The sequence below is a fragment of the Oncorhynchus mykiss genome, chromosome 28 (assembly GCF_057628025.1).
Source record: "Oncorhynchus mykiss isolate SJ-2025 chromosome 28, ASM5762802v1, whole genome shotgun sequence".
NCBI lineage: Eukaryota > Metazoa > Chordata > Actinopteri > Salmoniformes > Salmonidae > Oncorhynchus > Oncorhynchus mykiss.
Genome location: NC_143049.1, coordinates 2726389 through 2744009, shown reverse-complemented (window position 1 = coordinate 2744009; position 17621 = coordinate 2726389). Strand labels below are relative to the sequence as shown.

At 43.6% G+C, this 17621-nt stretch overlaps 1 protein-coding gene across 50 annotated transcripts in view; it reads right to left on the bottom strand.

The window, feature by feature from the left end:
- Positions 1-17370, bottom strand: part of svilb (supervillin b) — a 70992-nt gene extending 53622 nt beyond the window's left edge. For 29 of the 50 annotated variants that reach the window (XM_090225788.1, XM_090225780.1, XM_090225789.1 and 26 more), the window contains exons 1-2: positions 16156-16870; positions 12244-12447 (exon numbers count right to left, since the gene is read on the bottom strand). In XM_090225788.1, coding sequence (XP_090081914.1) covers positions 12244-12325 — 82 coding nt within the window. In that variant the 5' untranslated portion in view covers positions 12326-12447; positions 16156-16870. Of the gene's footprint in view, positions 1-12243; positions 12448-16155 lie in introns of all 50 variants that reach the window. The other 21 variants (XM_090225803.1, XM_090225806.1, XM_090225808.1 and 18 more) reach the window with 5 other exon arrangements.
- Positions 17371-17621: the final 251 nt, after the last annotated feature.

Below are 17621 nucleotides of genomic sequence, written 5' to 3'. Positions count from 1 at the left end.
GTGATGCAGACAGACTGACAGACTGTGGCAGTGAGGTACTACACAGACAAACACACACACAGCGAGGCAAGTAGCATTAAGGCCTGCCCCCACTGAGTGGATCGCCAGCTCAGACCAGCAGCCTGAAAGACAGACAGACACTGTATGTGTGTGTGTGCGTGGGTGTGTGTGTGAGCTCAGCCAGGGAGATCAGCGCCGATAGAGAGACAGACAAAGAGAGAAGAGAGAGTAAGAGGGAGAGCAAGAGGAGAGAGAGAGAGAGAGAGAGAGAGAGAGACAGGTGTAAGCAAGAGAGAGAGAGAGAGAGAGAGGGGAAGAGAGAGGAGGAAAGAGAGAGAGAGATGAGAGGCAGGAGGCAGCGTGCTAAAGCTGCTCAGAGCCCCTAATCAGATTACTGACAGAAATTAGCCCTGGTGATAAAAACGCTGAAAATTGATTGGAGGGCGGTGCCAGGAGGACTGAGGAGTGTAGCAGGAAAGAGATGTAAACGCACGCACAGACACAGACACACAGAGCCCGATACATACAACCCCACCCACATGTACACACACACTGGCATAGACTTGTGGGAAACATGGACAGGTTTCAATAATGCAGCACAATGATGAAATAGTTCAGACAGTGTCCAATAATGGACAAGAAATACCACTTGTCTAAGTCATCACACATAGAGTAAGACTATAGGGAGGGGAAGCAGAAGAGAGAAGGGGCATAGAGAGGCAGAGAGAGAGGTAGAGAGAGAGGCATAGAGAGAGACAGAGAGAGAGGCAGAGAGAGCATGGAGAGAAAGAGATAGTGTGTGTGAGAGTGAGAGAGAGAGGCACACAAAACTTCCACAAAGCTGTGAACAAGCTGAGAGACAAGGCAAGAAGGGCCTTCTATGCCATATAAAATGAACATCAAATTTGACATACCAATTAGGATCTGGCAAAAAATAATTTAATCAGTTATAGAACCCATTGCCCTTTATGGTTGTGAGGTTTGGGGTCCGCTCACCAACCAATAATTCACAAAATGGGACAAACACCAAATGGAGACTCTGCATGCAGACACCAAATAATGCAGAGCAGAATTGGGCCGATACCAGCTAATGATCAAAATCCAGAAAAGAGCAGTTAAATTCTACAACCACCTAAAAGGAAGCGATGTCATGGTTCCTCCTGGCACCACAGGGCGGCAGAGACAGCCCTAGAGACTATTATCACACTCAGGTGTTTCTATTTCCTGTTTTTCTATTTCCTCATTATTCCTCATTTCCTCACCCTTTAAAAGAGGTGTGTTTGCTGTTCACTTTGCAGAAGCTTGATTTTGGTTGCCCTGTGTGTGTTTGTCGAGTGAGGGAGTGAGTGAGTGAGTGAGTGAGTCTCTGAGTGTTTTCTCCTGGTTACTGTGATCCTAATGTTATCTTTTCTCAGCAAAGTATTTACGTTTATCCTTAATCATTGATTCCTCGTCTGGTTTCATTCTCTGGACCTGAGTTCAACCTCACCACGTCATAGCAAGCTTCTTCCCAAACATGGACCCAGCAGAGATTACCCTGATCAGGAATGTGATAACCCAGTAAGAAGCACTGTTGGGACGTCAGCAAGGACAACTCTGCCAAATCTCTTACCGATTCCCTCCAACCACGGCACGTCTCCAACCCACGAGGAGCAAATGCACAAGTCTCTTCGCTCAATGCTACAGGCGTCCCTGTAGTTCCTCCAGGGAACCTGCACCGGGAACCCAAGATCCCAGCCCCAAAGCGGTATGACGGCCACCCGGGAGGATGCAAGGGGTTCCTCATTCAGTGTTCTCTGGTGTTCGAGATACAGCCCTCCTCGTTCCACACTGATCGGGCCATGATTGCCTACATCATCTCCCTACTCTCGGGCAAGGACCTGGCGTGGGCAACAGCGGAGTGGGAACATCGGCCACCATCCTGCAGCTCTATATTAGTCTTCATTGCCGAGCTGAGACGAGCATTCGACCACCCAGTCGGCGGACGAGAAGTGGCCAGCTGACTGTTCAACATCTGCCAAGGGGCCAGACCAGTGGCTGACTTTGCCATTGGCTCCGGTGAGGTGGAATATCAGACCAAGCCCATTCTACTGCAGGTTGGGGTGAACCACTCAGAGACTCTTAATTTATTTTGATCACTGCTCCTGAGAACCCCTTATGCTAGGGTTACCACTGGCTAGCGCTACATAACCCCCTAGTCTCCTGGTCAATGGGACACCTACTGGACTGGGGTAAGGAATGCCAGACTAAATTTCTTCGACCCCCACCAAGAGCCTCGCCGTGTCCTCCTGCATCCATTGAAGACCAAGACTTCTCCGCTCTCCCTCCCGAATACTTCGCCCTCTGGGAGGCCTTCAGTAAGAAAGAAAGCCGCCTGGCTCCACCCCTCCCCGGGGCCGTCTGTACGGTCGGTGTCCTTGCATCGATTACAGAGGGCTGAACCGGATTACGATCAAGAATCGTTACCCTGGACCTCCTCAAGGCTTACAATTTGGTGAGAATCAGGGAGGGAGATGAGTAAAAACTGCCTTTAACACCCCTAGTGGTCACTATGAGTATTTAGTCATGCCCTTTGGATTACTGAACTCACCAGCAGTCTTTCAAGCATTGATCAATGACACCCTTAGGGATATGTTGAATCAGTTCGTCTTTGTTTACCTTGACAAAATTCCGATCTTCTAGAAAACCCTTCCGGAACACATACTGCACGTCCGTCAAGTCCTGAGACGCCTCCTGCAGAGTGTGAGTTCCATGTATCCCAAGTTTCCTTCCTGGGTCACATTATCTCTACTGCAGGCAACAATGTAGGCAACCGGGAGCTCTTGGCAGTTAATGTCACACCCTGACCTTAGATTCTCTGTTTTTCTATATATTTTGGTTAAGTCAGGGTGTGACTAGGGTGGGTACTCTAGTTGATGTATGTCTAGGGTTTTTGTCATCTAGTGTTTTTGTATGTCTATGTTGGCCTGATATGGTTCCCAATCAGAGACAGACGTTTATTGTTGTCTCTGATTGGGGATCATATTTAGGTAGCCATTTTCCACATTGTTAGTTGTGGGATCTTGTCTATGTTTAGTTGCCTGTCAGCACTAGTTTGTATAGCTTCATGTTTCGTTTGGTTGTTTGTTGTTTTTGTTCATTCGTTAAAAAAAATGATGTACGCATACCACGCTGCGCCTTGGTCCGATCCTTATGACGAACGTTAAGTGGGCCCTTGAGGGGTGGAGACACTGGTTGGAGGGCACACCTTATCCTTTCGTAATCTAGACAGACCATAAGAACTTGGTCTCCATTCAAGAAGCCAAGAGGTTGAACGCTCGCCAGGCTAGGCGGGCTCTGTTTTTTTAAACAGGTACAATTACACACTAGCCTATCGCCCGGGATACAAGAATCAGAAGGCAGACGCCAACATGATGTCTCTAATGAGGAGAGGGACTCCGAGCCCATCATCCCCAGCTCACGCATCTACTTCCATCTTTAAAACATCAAACAGGGCAGGGACTCGGGAGGAATGATATAACTAATATTACATAGTGTAACCATCATCTGTGTACATTTTGTTTATGTATTAGGCATTCTTTCTTTTTAGAATCATATTTTTAGTTAATTAAATGTGTCGACTGAAGATTCCACAATACAACAGCAGTAGTGTTGTACCTGTATACATGACTATATGTACTTATTATTATCCCTACTGAAATTAACTGCATTTCATTATCCTCATTACATTGTACTGTACCACTACTGCTCTGGCAATATCTACTGTCTGTTTCCAAAGCAGTTAGAGACTGGAGCGTCAACCACTAACACCATAACTTATCCACAGACATAGGCAGCCATACCAAACAGTAGGGCTGCGTCCCAAATGCCACCCTATATAGGGAATATACAAAACATTAGGAACCCTTGCTCTTTCCATGACCTAGAAAGACCAGGTGAATTCCGGTGAAAGCTATGATCCCTTGTTGATGTCACTTGTTCATTCCACTTCAATCAGTGTAGATGAAGGGGAGGAGACAGGTTAAAGAAGTATTTTTAAACCTTGGGACAGTTGAGACATGGATTGTGTATGTGTGCCGTTCAGAGGGCGAATGGGCAAGACAAGTTATTCAAGTGCCTTTGGTAGTACTAGTAGTAGTAGTAGTAGTAGTAGTAGTAGTAGTAGTAGTAGGTGCCAGGCACACAGGTTTGTGTGTCAAGAACTGCAACACTGCTGAGTTTTTAATGCTGAACAGTTTCCCGTGTGTGTGAAGAATAGTCCACCACACTCAAAGGACATCCAGCCAACTTGTCACAACTGTGGGAAGCATTGGAGTCAACATGGGCCAGCATCCCTGTGGAATGCTTTCGCCACCTTGTAGAGTCCATGCCCAGACGAATTGAAGCTGTTGAGGGAAAAACAGGGTGCAACTCAATATTAGGAAGGTACTCCTAATGTTTTATACACTCAGTGTACAGAGAATACATTTTGTATATTCCCATAGGGGCCTGGTCAAAAGTAGTGCACTACATAGGGAATAGGGTGCCATTTGAGAAGCAGACTTTGTTCCTGAATTAGCAGAGATGTACAGTATACCAGAGGGTCGATGCCTGGCAAATTAGAGCTAGCCTATTGTGGTACCCACTGAGAGTTAATGGAGACTGGACTCACTGCAGAGAACAACACTGTACTGAGGCACAGTGAACATGAAAATAGAACCAAAGTGTAGCAACACACACACACACACACACATACACAAACACAGTCTTTTTGGATATTGGAAATGCTTTGCATTTATAAAGACAACATGATTTGTCTCTCTTGAATGGCACCACGTGTGCTTAGATGACAATGTTTACAAGTTTAACTCTGCCTCACCCTTGCCCCTCCCGAGTCCACCTGCCTCCCTCCACTCCCAGTAGTCAACCCAAATAAGGCAACGTGTTAGCTGAGTGGCTGCCTGATGGAGGGAGAGAGAGAGTCACCCAGTGTTTACCACCAGTGTTTGTGTGTGTGTGTGTGTGTGTGCTCGCTTTCCCTCTCCTTCCTCTCCTCACCCACCTTCCTGGCAGCCATCACGGCAACAAACATGATCCCTGTGAGCCCCCCCCCCCCACCCCCCCACCCCACCCCGTCGACCCCCACCCCACCCCCAGGCACATCTGGCTGTCTCTTTTCCCAAAAGGCCACAACACCCATCACACAAACGCACAATCCAAAACAGACCCCAGTCCCCACGGCACACAAAAGAAATCACTGAATGTAACCTCTAGCACAGGCTATGATGTTTCCTCTCACAAGACCACAGTGCTGCTTAGGCACCAAAATGAACAAGGGCACACGTGAAGGACAGGCTGACGTGTGAACACTGCAGGTCCATAATTACGAACATTAGAAAAAGTATACGTTTAACCTGAACTTCCGTCTCAAAATGCTCATCAGCCAATTACAATCGTCGACATAAACTCAGCAAAAAAATAAACGTCCTCTCTCTGTCAATTGTGTTTATTTTCAGCAATCTTAACATGTGTAAATATTTGTATGAACATAACAAGATTCAACAACTGAGACATAAAACTGATCAAGTTCCACAGACATGTGACCAACAGAATTAGAATAATGTGTCCCTGAACAAAGGGTGGGTCAAAATCAAAAGTATCAGTCAGTATCTGGAGTTCTTCTCATGGACTGCACCAGATTTGCCAGTTCTTGCTGTGAGATGTTACCCCACTTTTCCACCAAGGCACCTGCAGGTTCCTGGACATTTCTGGGGGGGAATGGCCCTCACCCTCACCCTCCGATCCAACAGGTCCCAGACGTGCTCAATGGGATTGAGATCCGGGCTCTTCGCTGGCCATGGCAGCACACTGACATTCCTGTTTTGTAGGAAATCACACACAGAATGAGCAGTATGGCTGGTGGCATTGTCATGCTGGAAGGTCATGTCAGGATGAGCCTGCAGGAAGGGTACCACATGAGGGAGGAGGATGTCTTCCCTGTAATGCACAGTGTTGAGATTTCTTGCAATGACAACAAGCACAGTCCGATGATGCTGTGACACACCACTGCAGACAATGATGGACCCTCCACCTCCAAACCGATCCCACTCCAGAGTACAGGCCTCGGTGTAAAGGTCATTCCTTAGACGATAAACGCAAATCCAACCATCACCCCTGGGGAGACAAAACCGCGACTCGTCAGTGAACCTTTTGACAGTCCTGTCTGGTCCAGCGACGTTGGGTTTGTGCCCATAGGCAACATTGTTGCCGGTGATGTCTGGTGAGGACATTACAACAGGCCTACAAGCCCTCAGTCCAGCCTCTCTCAGCCTATTGCGGACAGTCTGAGCACTGATGGAGGGATTGTGCGTTCCTGGTGTAACTCAGCCAGCTGTTGTTGCCATCCTGTACTTGTCCCGCAGGTGTGACGTACGGATGTACCGATCCTGTGCAGGTGTTGTTACACGTGGTCTGCCACTGCGAGGACAATCAGCTGTCCGTCCTGTCTCCCTGTAGCACTGTCTTAGGCGTCTCACAGTACGGACGTTGCAATTTATTGTCCTGGCCACATCTGCAGTCCTCATGCCTTCTTGCAGCATGCTTAAGGCACGTTCACACAGATGAGCAGGAACCCTGGGCATCTTTCTTTTGGTGTTTTTTAGAGTCAGTAGAAATGCCTCTTTAGTGTCCTAAGTTTTCATTACTGTGACCTTAATTGTCAAGCTGTTAGTATCTTAACGACCGTTCCACAGGTGCATGTTCATGAATTGTTTATGGTTCATTGAACAAGCCTGGGAAACAGTGTTTTAACCCTTTACGATGAAGATCTGTGAAGTTATTTGGATTTTTACAAATTATCTTTGAAAGACAGTGTCCTGAAAAAGTGGCGTTTCTTTTTTGCTGAGTTTAGTTGCACGTGAAAGAACGCTACATTGTATTTGGTCCCATCAGATAACCTGACACAAGTTAATCCTATACTAACCTCACCAGCTGACAGTGATTATTACCTGTAACAAATTCTGCATCAGCCAATCAAAGATATTAGACGTTATATTCACTAACCAACTGCTTTTCTTAAAATAGGTCAACTTGGAAGGATATTTTCTGTTCCGCTTGGTCTGTCTCAAGTGTAGAGTGCCAATATTGCATGATGGTGTATCTTGACTTGGCTACTAGCTACTAACACTACATACAACTTAAAACATTTTTGCATAAATGACAAAATCCCATGTTTTTGCTAATCAGTTTCACACATATACATGTGCACTTACAAAAAAAAAAGATAATGGAGGTCTATACAATAAGTTTATTGTACATTGTAAAACTAAAACAAGTCAAAGACTTTGACTTGTCAGAAAGCTGTCATGAACGTAGAATTGTATCCTAGTGGTGGACACTGTTAATAGTGGTTGATTCTAGAATGACAGTGCACATTAACCGTGCTTTTGAGCCCCCCTCGTGTCAGGATATTTTGGGGGATAACACTGTTCACTGCTGGTCCGCGAAGCTCGATTAAAAAAAAAATGCATATGTGACGAAGTAGATGATTATTATAATGTATACAAAACATTGTACATGAACAGTACCGGTCAAAAGTGTGGACACTCCTACTCATTCAAGGGTTTTTCTTAAATGTTTATTATTTTCTACATTGTAGAATAGTAGTGAAGACATCAAAACTATGAAATAACACATGGAATCATGTAGTAAGCAAAAAAGTGTTAAAAATATAAAAGATTATTTGAGATTCCTCAAAGTAGCCAACCTTTGCCTTGATGACAGCTTTGCACACTGTTGGCATTCACCTGTGTCAGTTTATTATAGGTACAACTGTCCCAGAGTCCCGGTCAAAGGACTGATAATGACCAGCAGGAGACATGGGTACAATTCACACTTTTTTACACACCCAAGACAGACACACACAACTTTACAAAGGATGGAACTAGTGGTAGTAAATAGTGTATAGTGTATAGTGGTTGTACGGTCAGTGACGCACTAACGCACGGTCTGGAAGTCCAGGGTGGAGGTTTATCCTAGTAAGGGTCCAGTGGTGGAGTGTGTTGTAGTGCTGCAATTGTTCTAACCTGTTGTCTCTCTGCAGCCATGTCCAACTGTTCCCTGGCAGCCTGGTCCCTAACACAAAGGTGTGAAGTGGCCTCTGCCACTAAACCACAGGGTCAGGCTGAGGCAGGGGAAGGTAGTCTACCTCAGCAGTAAAAGGCTTCAAAGTTGGTATTTTCAGTCACAGAGCCAGGGAGAGGGTTTGAATGGTTAATGTCTGAGTGTTTAAGGGTTCTGTATAAGAAGGTGGCCCTCTGACCCCTCCCTCTCAGCCCAGCCCTTTTCTGTCCTGGCACCCCAATCTTCCAGAAACATCTGAAGCCCTACCTTCAAACATGATCTTAAATAATCCTCGACCCCCCCCCCTGTGATATGTATGTTGCCCCACCTAGCTATCTTAAGATGAATGCCCTAAGTCCATTTTGGATAAGAGAATCTGCTACATGACAGGAAATATGAAATGGAAATGTGTTTAAGTTAGGCTACTTAGACAGCCGTCAGCAGATCAGCCGTGTGTGTATGGTTTACATGCCATCTCTACGAGTTGGCCTCAAGGAGCCTGTTGCACAACTTCTAACCTGTGTAGGTCTCAATGGCAGTATTTATTCATTTTTGGACCAGGACAGATATGGTCAGTAAATCTAAATTGACTTAGTCAGATTATATATTTACACTGTGTGTGTGTGTGTGTGTGTGTGTGTGTGTGTGTGTGTGTGTGTGTGTGTGTGTGTGTGTGTGTGTGTGTGTCACAATGCTGTATCATTCATCATGACTAAACACATTTTAAGGACAGGAGCTTCCCTGAACACATCACCCCCCTCTGCTCCGAAAGTCTGTCCTCTCTGTTGATGTTCCGCAGAACTCAGTGCGTCTCTCCACCTCTTCAACTCAATCCTCCGCTCATCGATACCCATATAAGACCAGGGAGAATTCTGCACTGACGCCCCAAAAATGTCAGCTCCAATGACACAAGCCAGGAATGAACGCAGGAACGTGGCTCTCATGTGGAGGCCAGAGTAAACGTTCTGAAGGAGCAGGATGGGCCTCTATCTGGCCCTGGCCAGGCTCAGCTCAGAGCAGCACATTGCTAACCTAAACACACAGCCTGCCTGCCACTGTCTCCTAATAAAGGCAGGATGGAGAGACAGCGGGATAGGACAGGGCAGGGTAGGGGTTGGGCTACTTCTGCGGCTGCACCGAGCGGGGGGGGGGGGGGGGGGGGGGGGGGGGTCGTTACAGGTAAGGTAGCTACTTAAAAAGATAAGAGAGCTTTAAGGAGAGTCTTGGGTTGCCCGTAATAAGTAGTGCAGTACAGGGAATATAGTGGCATGTGGGACAGTATCTTGTTGACTGGGATTGTGGAAGACATTCCTCACACACTAGGTCCACCTGAGGCTCAAAGAGCATTCTGCTACTATAGGCGTATAGTATGCTCTATATCAAGAAACCACGGCACGTTTGTGGACCACATTTACAACGCCTCGTCATGGTTCAAATCAAATGTTGCGTCACATGCGCCGAAAACAACAGGGGTAGACCTCACCGTGAAATGCTTACTTACGGTTGCTGTGTACTTCTGAACAAGTACTCAGTACAACAGAGCATCTCTCTCTCACACACACACACACACACACACACACACACACACACACACACACACACACACACACACACACAGAACATCAGATCAATTGATGGTTGTACCATGATGTTGGTTTTACAAAGTTCAATGTACTGTAGGGCCTAGGCTATGTGAAGTATTTTCCCCAATTGTTGTCCACTGTTTATGACCTAGTATCAATTTTAAATAAATATGCATCTGTGTTGGTAACTTTTGTAATATGAGCTTTAACAAATCATGAACTCAGGATGCCCTTGTCACCAAAGTCCCATATACTACCCACCACTGCGACCTGTATGCCCTCGTTGGCTGGCCCTTGCTTCATATTCGTCGCCAAACCCACTGGCTCCAGGTCATCTATAAGTCTTTGCTAGGTACATCCCCGCCTTATCTCAGCTCACTGGTCACCAAAGCAGCACCCACCCGTAGCACGCGTTCCAGTAGGTATATTTCACTGGTCATGCCCAAAGCCAACTCCTTCTTTGGCTGCCTTTCCTTCCAGTTCTCTGCTGCCAATGACTGGAACCAATTGCAAAAATCACTTATCTTATATCTTATATCTCTTATGTCTTATATCTCCCTCACTAACTTTAAGCATCAGCTACTAGATCAGCTTACCGATCATTGCACCTGTACACAGCCCATCTGTAAATAGCCCATCCAATCTACCTCATCCCCATATTGTTATTTATTTTTTTGCTCCTTTGCACCCCAGTATCTCTACTTGCACATTCATCTTCTGCACATCTATCACTCCAGTGTTACTGCTAAATTGTAATTATTTCGCCTCCATGGCCTATTTATTGCCTTACCTCCGTACTCTTCTACATTTGCACACACTGTCCATACATTTTTATATTGTGTTATTGACTGTACATTTGTTTATGTGTAACTCTGTGTTGTTTTTTGTCACACTGCTTTGCTTTATCTTGGCCAGGTCGCAGTTGTAAATGAGAACATGTTCTCAACTGGCCTACCTGGTTAAATAAAGGTGACATTATTTATTTATTTTTAAATGCGAGGTATGCGGCCTGTTACTGTAAGTTTTGACCAGAAGTGAGGCCTCCTTCTCTTCGCTCCAAAAGACTGGCCACTTCGTGGGCGTAGGCATGAACCTATTCAAGTAAGTAAGTAAATACATTTAGAAAATGTTTAAAAAACAATGTATTATTAGCTATCTAGTTAGCTACAGCAGGCCACTGTGTGTAGGATAATGAGCTGCTTGTTAGCTAACCAGCCAACTTTACATACTATAGCTCAGTGAAATATCATCAGCTAGTTAACCTATCTTGATGTAGGCCTTTTTAAGATTGTAGATTAAAAACTCAAGCTCCAAATGCATTTGTAAATAACAGCAATGTTATTCTTCTCCAGCTGTCACAAAAGGGAGTAGGTGTACTAGCTAGATAGTGCTGTGTTGTGTTGTGGGATGACATTTTGAAAATATTATCCAGTTTGATACCTAGAGAGGAAAAATATGAAGACAGACAGAAAGATAATAGTCAGGTCTGTCTGATTGTAATATAATGAAGTCTGTGTCTTTGTGATGTCTGTCCTCAGATATGGAAAGCTGTGAAAGCCTGTCTGCAGATGAAGAGGTCTCAGTGAATGTCCCAAGTGACTGCTGGCACTTCCTTCTATGCCATGGGTTGTACTTAAGTTAGGAAATGTTGTATACAACATTACACTTAAAAGCCACAAACAATATAGGCTACAAATGTATATTAAAACTGTAGCAGGCCAATCTTTCTCTTAGAGGTATGTTGGGTGTGCAGGCTTCTGTTCCAGCCCAGCACTAACACACCTGATTCAACTTGTAAAACTTAAATTGATAATAATGTGCATTACTGCTGGGCTGTAATTGAAGTCTGCTCATACAGTAGATCAGGGAGTGGAGCAAGTTGGCCACCTCTGGTATGAACTTTTTTGTTCACCCGAAAGTATGCTTTAGTAATAATAGCCTACTTACTAAAGATGTATTACAATGACAAACAAGTTATATTATTTGTACATTTTTAAATGATATGCTGATTAATTCAATGCTGATTCATTCAATGTTGATTCATTGAAGTGAAGTGTTTAAAGTTGTGTTAACTATTAACTTTAAAACGTTTTTCAAGATGAACTAGTGTCAATGTTCATTCATCACAGATCACAATTCTGCAATAAAAATGTGTGAATGGGATCTGTCTGTAATTTGTCTGTGCTTCTGTGTTGCTTTCTCAAATTAACATCAGCTTTTTGTCCAGTTGTGAGCTCTCCAAACGGTTTGATTTGATTGTCACTCTGTCTCAGGATATCAGCCATGTGAACACATTTTACAGCTTGTCATAATGGCATGCATCCCCAATGCAGCCATCGGCCTACAGTATGATGGCGTAACTGTCATATACAGTACCAGACAAAAGTTTGGATAGTGAAAACATCAAAACTATGAAATAACAAATATGGAATCATGTAGTAACCAAAAAAAGTGTTAAACAAATCAAAATATATTTTATATTTGAGATTCTTCAAAGTAGCCACCCTAGAGCCTTGATTACAGCTTTTCACACTTTTGGCATTCTCTCAACCAGCTTCACCTGGTTGAAGGAGTTCCCACATATGCTGAGCACTTGTTTGCTGCTTTTCCTTCCCTCTTCGGTCCAACTTATCCCAAACCATTTCACCTGAGGTTGGGCGATTGTGGAGGCCAGGTCATCTAGGTCATCTGATGCAGAACTTCATCACGCTCCTTCTTGGTCCAATAGCCCTTACACCGCCTGGAGGTGTGTTGGGTCATTGTCCTGTTGAAAAACAAATAACAGTCCCACTAAGCGCAAACCAGATGGGATGGTGTATCGCTGCAGAATGCTGTGGTAGCCATGCTGGTTAAGTGTGCCTTGAAATCTAAATACATCACCAGCAAATCACCCCCACACCATAACACCCTCCTCCATGCTTCGTGGTGGGAACCACACACGCAGAGATCATCCGTTGACCTACTCTGAGTATCACAAAGACATGGGGGTTGGAACCAAAAATCTCAAATTTGGTCTCATCAGACCGAAGGACAGAGTTCCACCAGTCTAATGTCCATTGCTCAGGTTTCTTGGCCCAATCAAGTATCTTCTTCTTACTGGTGTCCTTTAGTGGTGGTTTCTTTGCAGCAAATTGACCATGAAGGCCTGATCAACGTAGTCTCCTCTGAACAGTTGATGTTGAGATGTGTCTGTTCCTTGAACTCTGTGAAGCATTTATTTGGGCTGCAATTTTTGGTAACTCTAATGAACGTATCCTCTGCAGCAGAAGTAACTCTGGGTCTTCCTTTCCTGTGGCGGTCCTCATGAGAGCCAGTATCATCACATCGCTTTTTAATACTGTACTTGAAAAAACTTTCAAAGTTCTTGAAATTTTCCCAGATTGACTGACCTTCCTTAAAGTAATGGTGGACTGTCGTTTCTATTTGCTTATTTGAGCTGTTCTTGCCATAATATGGACTTGGTCTTTTACCAAATAGGGCTACCTTCTGTATTCAACCCCTACCTTTTCACAACACAACTGATTGGCGCAAATGCAATAAGACGGACATAAATTCAACAGATTAACTTTTAACAAGGCACACCTGTTAATTTAAATTAATTGACTAGCTCATGAAGCTGGTTGAGAGAATGCCAAGAGTATGCTAAGCTGTCATCGAGGCAAAGGGTGGCTACTTTGAAGAATCTCAAATATATTTTGATGTTTAACACTTTTTTGGTTACTACATGTAACATGCCTGTCTTCACTATTATTCTACAATGTAGAAAATATTAAAAATAAAGAAAAACCCTGGAATGAGTAGGTGTATCCAGACTTTTGAACAGTTGTGTATGTTCTCAATTTAAAATGATACTATTAGATAATGTATATGAGGCTAACCATAAGGCACATTTTCAACATTATTTTTCTGACATTAAATTGTTTAGTGCATATCCAACCCTTGTACTCTAGGTACATGAAAATAAGGAGCTGGCAACTTGTAGGCTAATTAAAAATATAAAAAAGGAAAATAATGTGGGGTGGAGAGCATTTTAATTCTACCTTGTTCATTTGCTGAAAATGATTTTAGAGTATAGAGACCAAATCAGAAGGTCAATGGCATGGGGGCAGAATACAGAGGTGTTGGTGTTGATGAGGGGTAAAGAGAGATTTGCACAACAATGTTTGCAAGTCAACGCCACAATTTCCTTTACCCAAAGTACCCATTCATTTGCATGTAGACCTATGTATTTTACAGGAAGTAAACTATAATGATCAATGTCATGACACAAGTATAATTAAAGAGCCATAAGCTATTACATTTCAGAATCATAATGCTAAGTTACCAGATAGTAAATTATACACTAAGAGTTCATTTTACCATGTTATACTGCGTGTTACTGGTAATGTATATCCTTTGGTAAACAAATTTCACAATTTGGTGGCTTTGATCACAGTTTTTAGGCTGCTTGACGTTCATAGCTAGCTAGCAGCACAAACAAACAACCTCTGCAATCCTCTTCCATGCCATTGACCTTATGATTTTGTCGCTATTGTACCAAAGCAAAATCATACAGAATTGGAAAACCAGACACAGCGATGATTGGCTTTCCTCCATATTTTTTGGTTGTCCTTGCCTGCCTGGAACTAATGCCAGGCAGAAACTATAGTATGTTCCATTGAAAGGAAGATCTTCAAGCAAACATTTGCTTCTCACCTGATTGGTTAACGGCAGCGGTGGCATAGAGCAGAGCTGAACTTTTTCTACAGCTCCGCTCACCGTCCCACGATCTCCTGCGCATTGCTCCGCGTTCTCCCGGTTGAAAATGAAACTTCGTCTGGCTAATTCGGAAGTGGTGGAAATCCTTTGTTACTGATCTTGCACATCTACGCGGCACCTTCAGCATTCAAATGCTAAAATGGCTTGCGTGATATTGGGCTTTATTAGTTGAGTGACATCCTATGTAATTTTCTAGGTTATTGTTATCTATGTGCTGTTGAAAATTGTGTTTTAGGGTTAACAGACACATGTCTCTTCTGGCTATACCTGCTGAATGGGGTTTATGGTCAAAACCATTTGATTTTGAGATGGGGTTGAAATCCAAAGTTGTGCTATATAGTCATTGTTTACGTCCTATCTAATTTACAAATGGTAAATATTGATACATTACTAGCTCAAGCACTTAATCTGCAAAAATAACAAATTAATTAGTGAGTGATGATGGTGATTTCAGAACCAACGTGGGGTGATGGGGGGGAACATAGGCTACATTGACCCCCCCCCCCCCCCCCCCCCCCCAATCAGATAGTGATAGTGGAGTGGTAGATGCCGAGTCTCCTTTATTCCTCAAATCAGGTGCCTAAATAGTATGCGCCATAGACATACATCATTTACACACACACACATAGTACATACACCATAGACATACATAATTTACACACACACACACATAGTACATACACCATAGACATACATCATTTACACACACACACACACACACACACACAGTACATACACCATAGACATACATCATTTACACACACACACATAGTACATACACCATAGACATACATCATTTACACACACACACATAGTACATACACCATAGACATACATCATGTACACACACACACATAGTACATACACCATAGACATACATCATTTACACACACACACACACACATAGTACATACACCATAGACATACATCATTTACACACACACACACATAGTACATACACCATAGACATACATCATTTACACACACACACACATAGTACATACACCATAGACATACATCATTTACACACACGCGTCAGCTCAGAGAGGCCCAGCTCATGAGCTCCATCTGATTAAATAATGAATATGTTTATGCAGCAAATGTTAGTTAGTGCATTGAATCGCATCAAACCAAATCGATTAGTTCTCTAATAAAACCGAATCGCACCGCATTGTTTCAAACTATGACACATCGTTCCTGTATCATATTGGAGCCCATGTATCGAATCACCTTGAAAGGGAAAGATGCAGATCCCTACTAGTACACGACAGCAACAGATAGATTTACAGCAAATCCTGTTTCTGTCTGAGAGTCACAACACACCACAGGCTATATATCTAGATGTAGTCAGGGTATATATTGAGACTATAACCCAGAGATTCAGGTGACTGATGACATGTTAGCCTACATAAAATCTATTTTGATGCCTTCTGAGGTAAGGCATGACTGAGGTAAGGCACGACTCCCCATACAGTGGGTTTGGGGTTTACTGTGGTGTGATCTGCGGTCTGCAGTAGACAGTAGTGTGTTCCCTTTTCTCTTAACCCCAGGCTAAATGGGAGAGCACTTAAAAATGACAATGACAATGACTATGAATGACTCAATACATATCTATAATCATACATATTCACATCAACATTGAAAGATGAATAGCACAAAGTAAGACTAGCAAGTCTTAAGTAAACAATAAGAGAAAGGAAGTAAATTCACTTACTTTTCCTTGGTTACAACTACATTCAAACTCTCAGCAGGTGATTGATATGGTGGTGCAACACCACAATAGTGAAGTCCACCTGTCCTGAAAAAAAAACTAATTCAGGGTTTTGAAGCCAAGGAAGGAAAAGTGTCTTATTAGTCCTGGGAGGCCAGTAGTCTTATCAGTGGTGAGGAGGCAGGAGGTGGTGCTGGTGTGACGGGGTTAGGGTTAGGGTCCACACCTTCCCAAAGGAGCACCAGGATTCAGCCTCATCCACGATGGAGAAGATAGCTTCAGCAGCTGACAAATATAGAACAGTGCATTCCAGACCGCTCTGGAAAAAGCTGTGCCAAATAAATCAGTCCAAGAAGTAGACACAGCAGAGAAAAGACGAGAGGGGTGAGAGGGGTAAGGAGAGGTGGGCAGGGAATGGGGTTAGGGAGGGAGTGAAAGAGGACAAGAGGAGAGACAGAAAATAAACAGGAGTAGTAAAAAATAAGCAATAGTCCACAGGTGGTTCTTCTTAAAACTATTCCAAAAGTTCTCAATTCTAACTTCCTTTGATTCTACTCTAAACTAGTCCAGCAATCCATCAACCGGTCCGCTGTTCCTGCCTGCCGGATTTTCAAAATGTCCATTCTAACAACTAACATTAGGCCTCTGACTGTCTCACACTAAGAAGCAGAGAGATGCCGGCCTTGCGCGCTTCCACGACTGTGCTGAGGAGGACTGTGTGCCAAAAGCAGCGTGGTGGTAACTTCATACAGGAGCAACCATGTATGGGCTGAAGAGAGGAGCTTTGATAGCGGGGAATCTGCCATAAATAGCCAGGGAGAGGCTAGCTCAGAGGGATCGAATCAGCTGTTGGAACAACAATCTAGTCTACCACTGCAGCTCCAGCAATCTACACACACAGGGCTCCACTTTCACCATGCTGGGAAGAGCAGAGCTAACTAACACCATAGATCTATAACACAAAGGAATGCAGCATAGCAGACACATAAGGGGCTTCTTGAATGCAGTCAATTCAGGAAGTAAACGCAATAATTCAATAATTGAAAAAAATTGCATGTATTTTTCAATTACTTTTCAATAAACTGAAAGAAGAAGCTATTTAAGTTTTTCAATTCAAATCACTTCCTAAATTGACTGCCTTCAATTTGACTTGACCCCAACTCTGTTCTCGGCAGAACAATACAAAGCAGAAGCTGACTCACACCCCTTAATAGACACAGAGGTGCTGACCAACGGAAAGGTAAACTTATAACACATTGTAAGTAACTGCCAAAATAAAGGAAACACCAGAGTAAATGAGGGATACAAAGAATACTGAAAGCAGGTGCTCCACACAGGTGTGGTTCCTGAGTTAATTAAGCAATTAACATACCATAATGCATTTAATGTGTGCATGTTTTTCTCTTCTGATAAAACAAAAGCTGATTCAAAGAGGGTGTGGCAGATTTCAAAACTCTTCCATGGTAGGA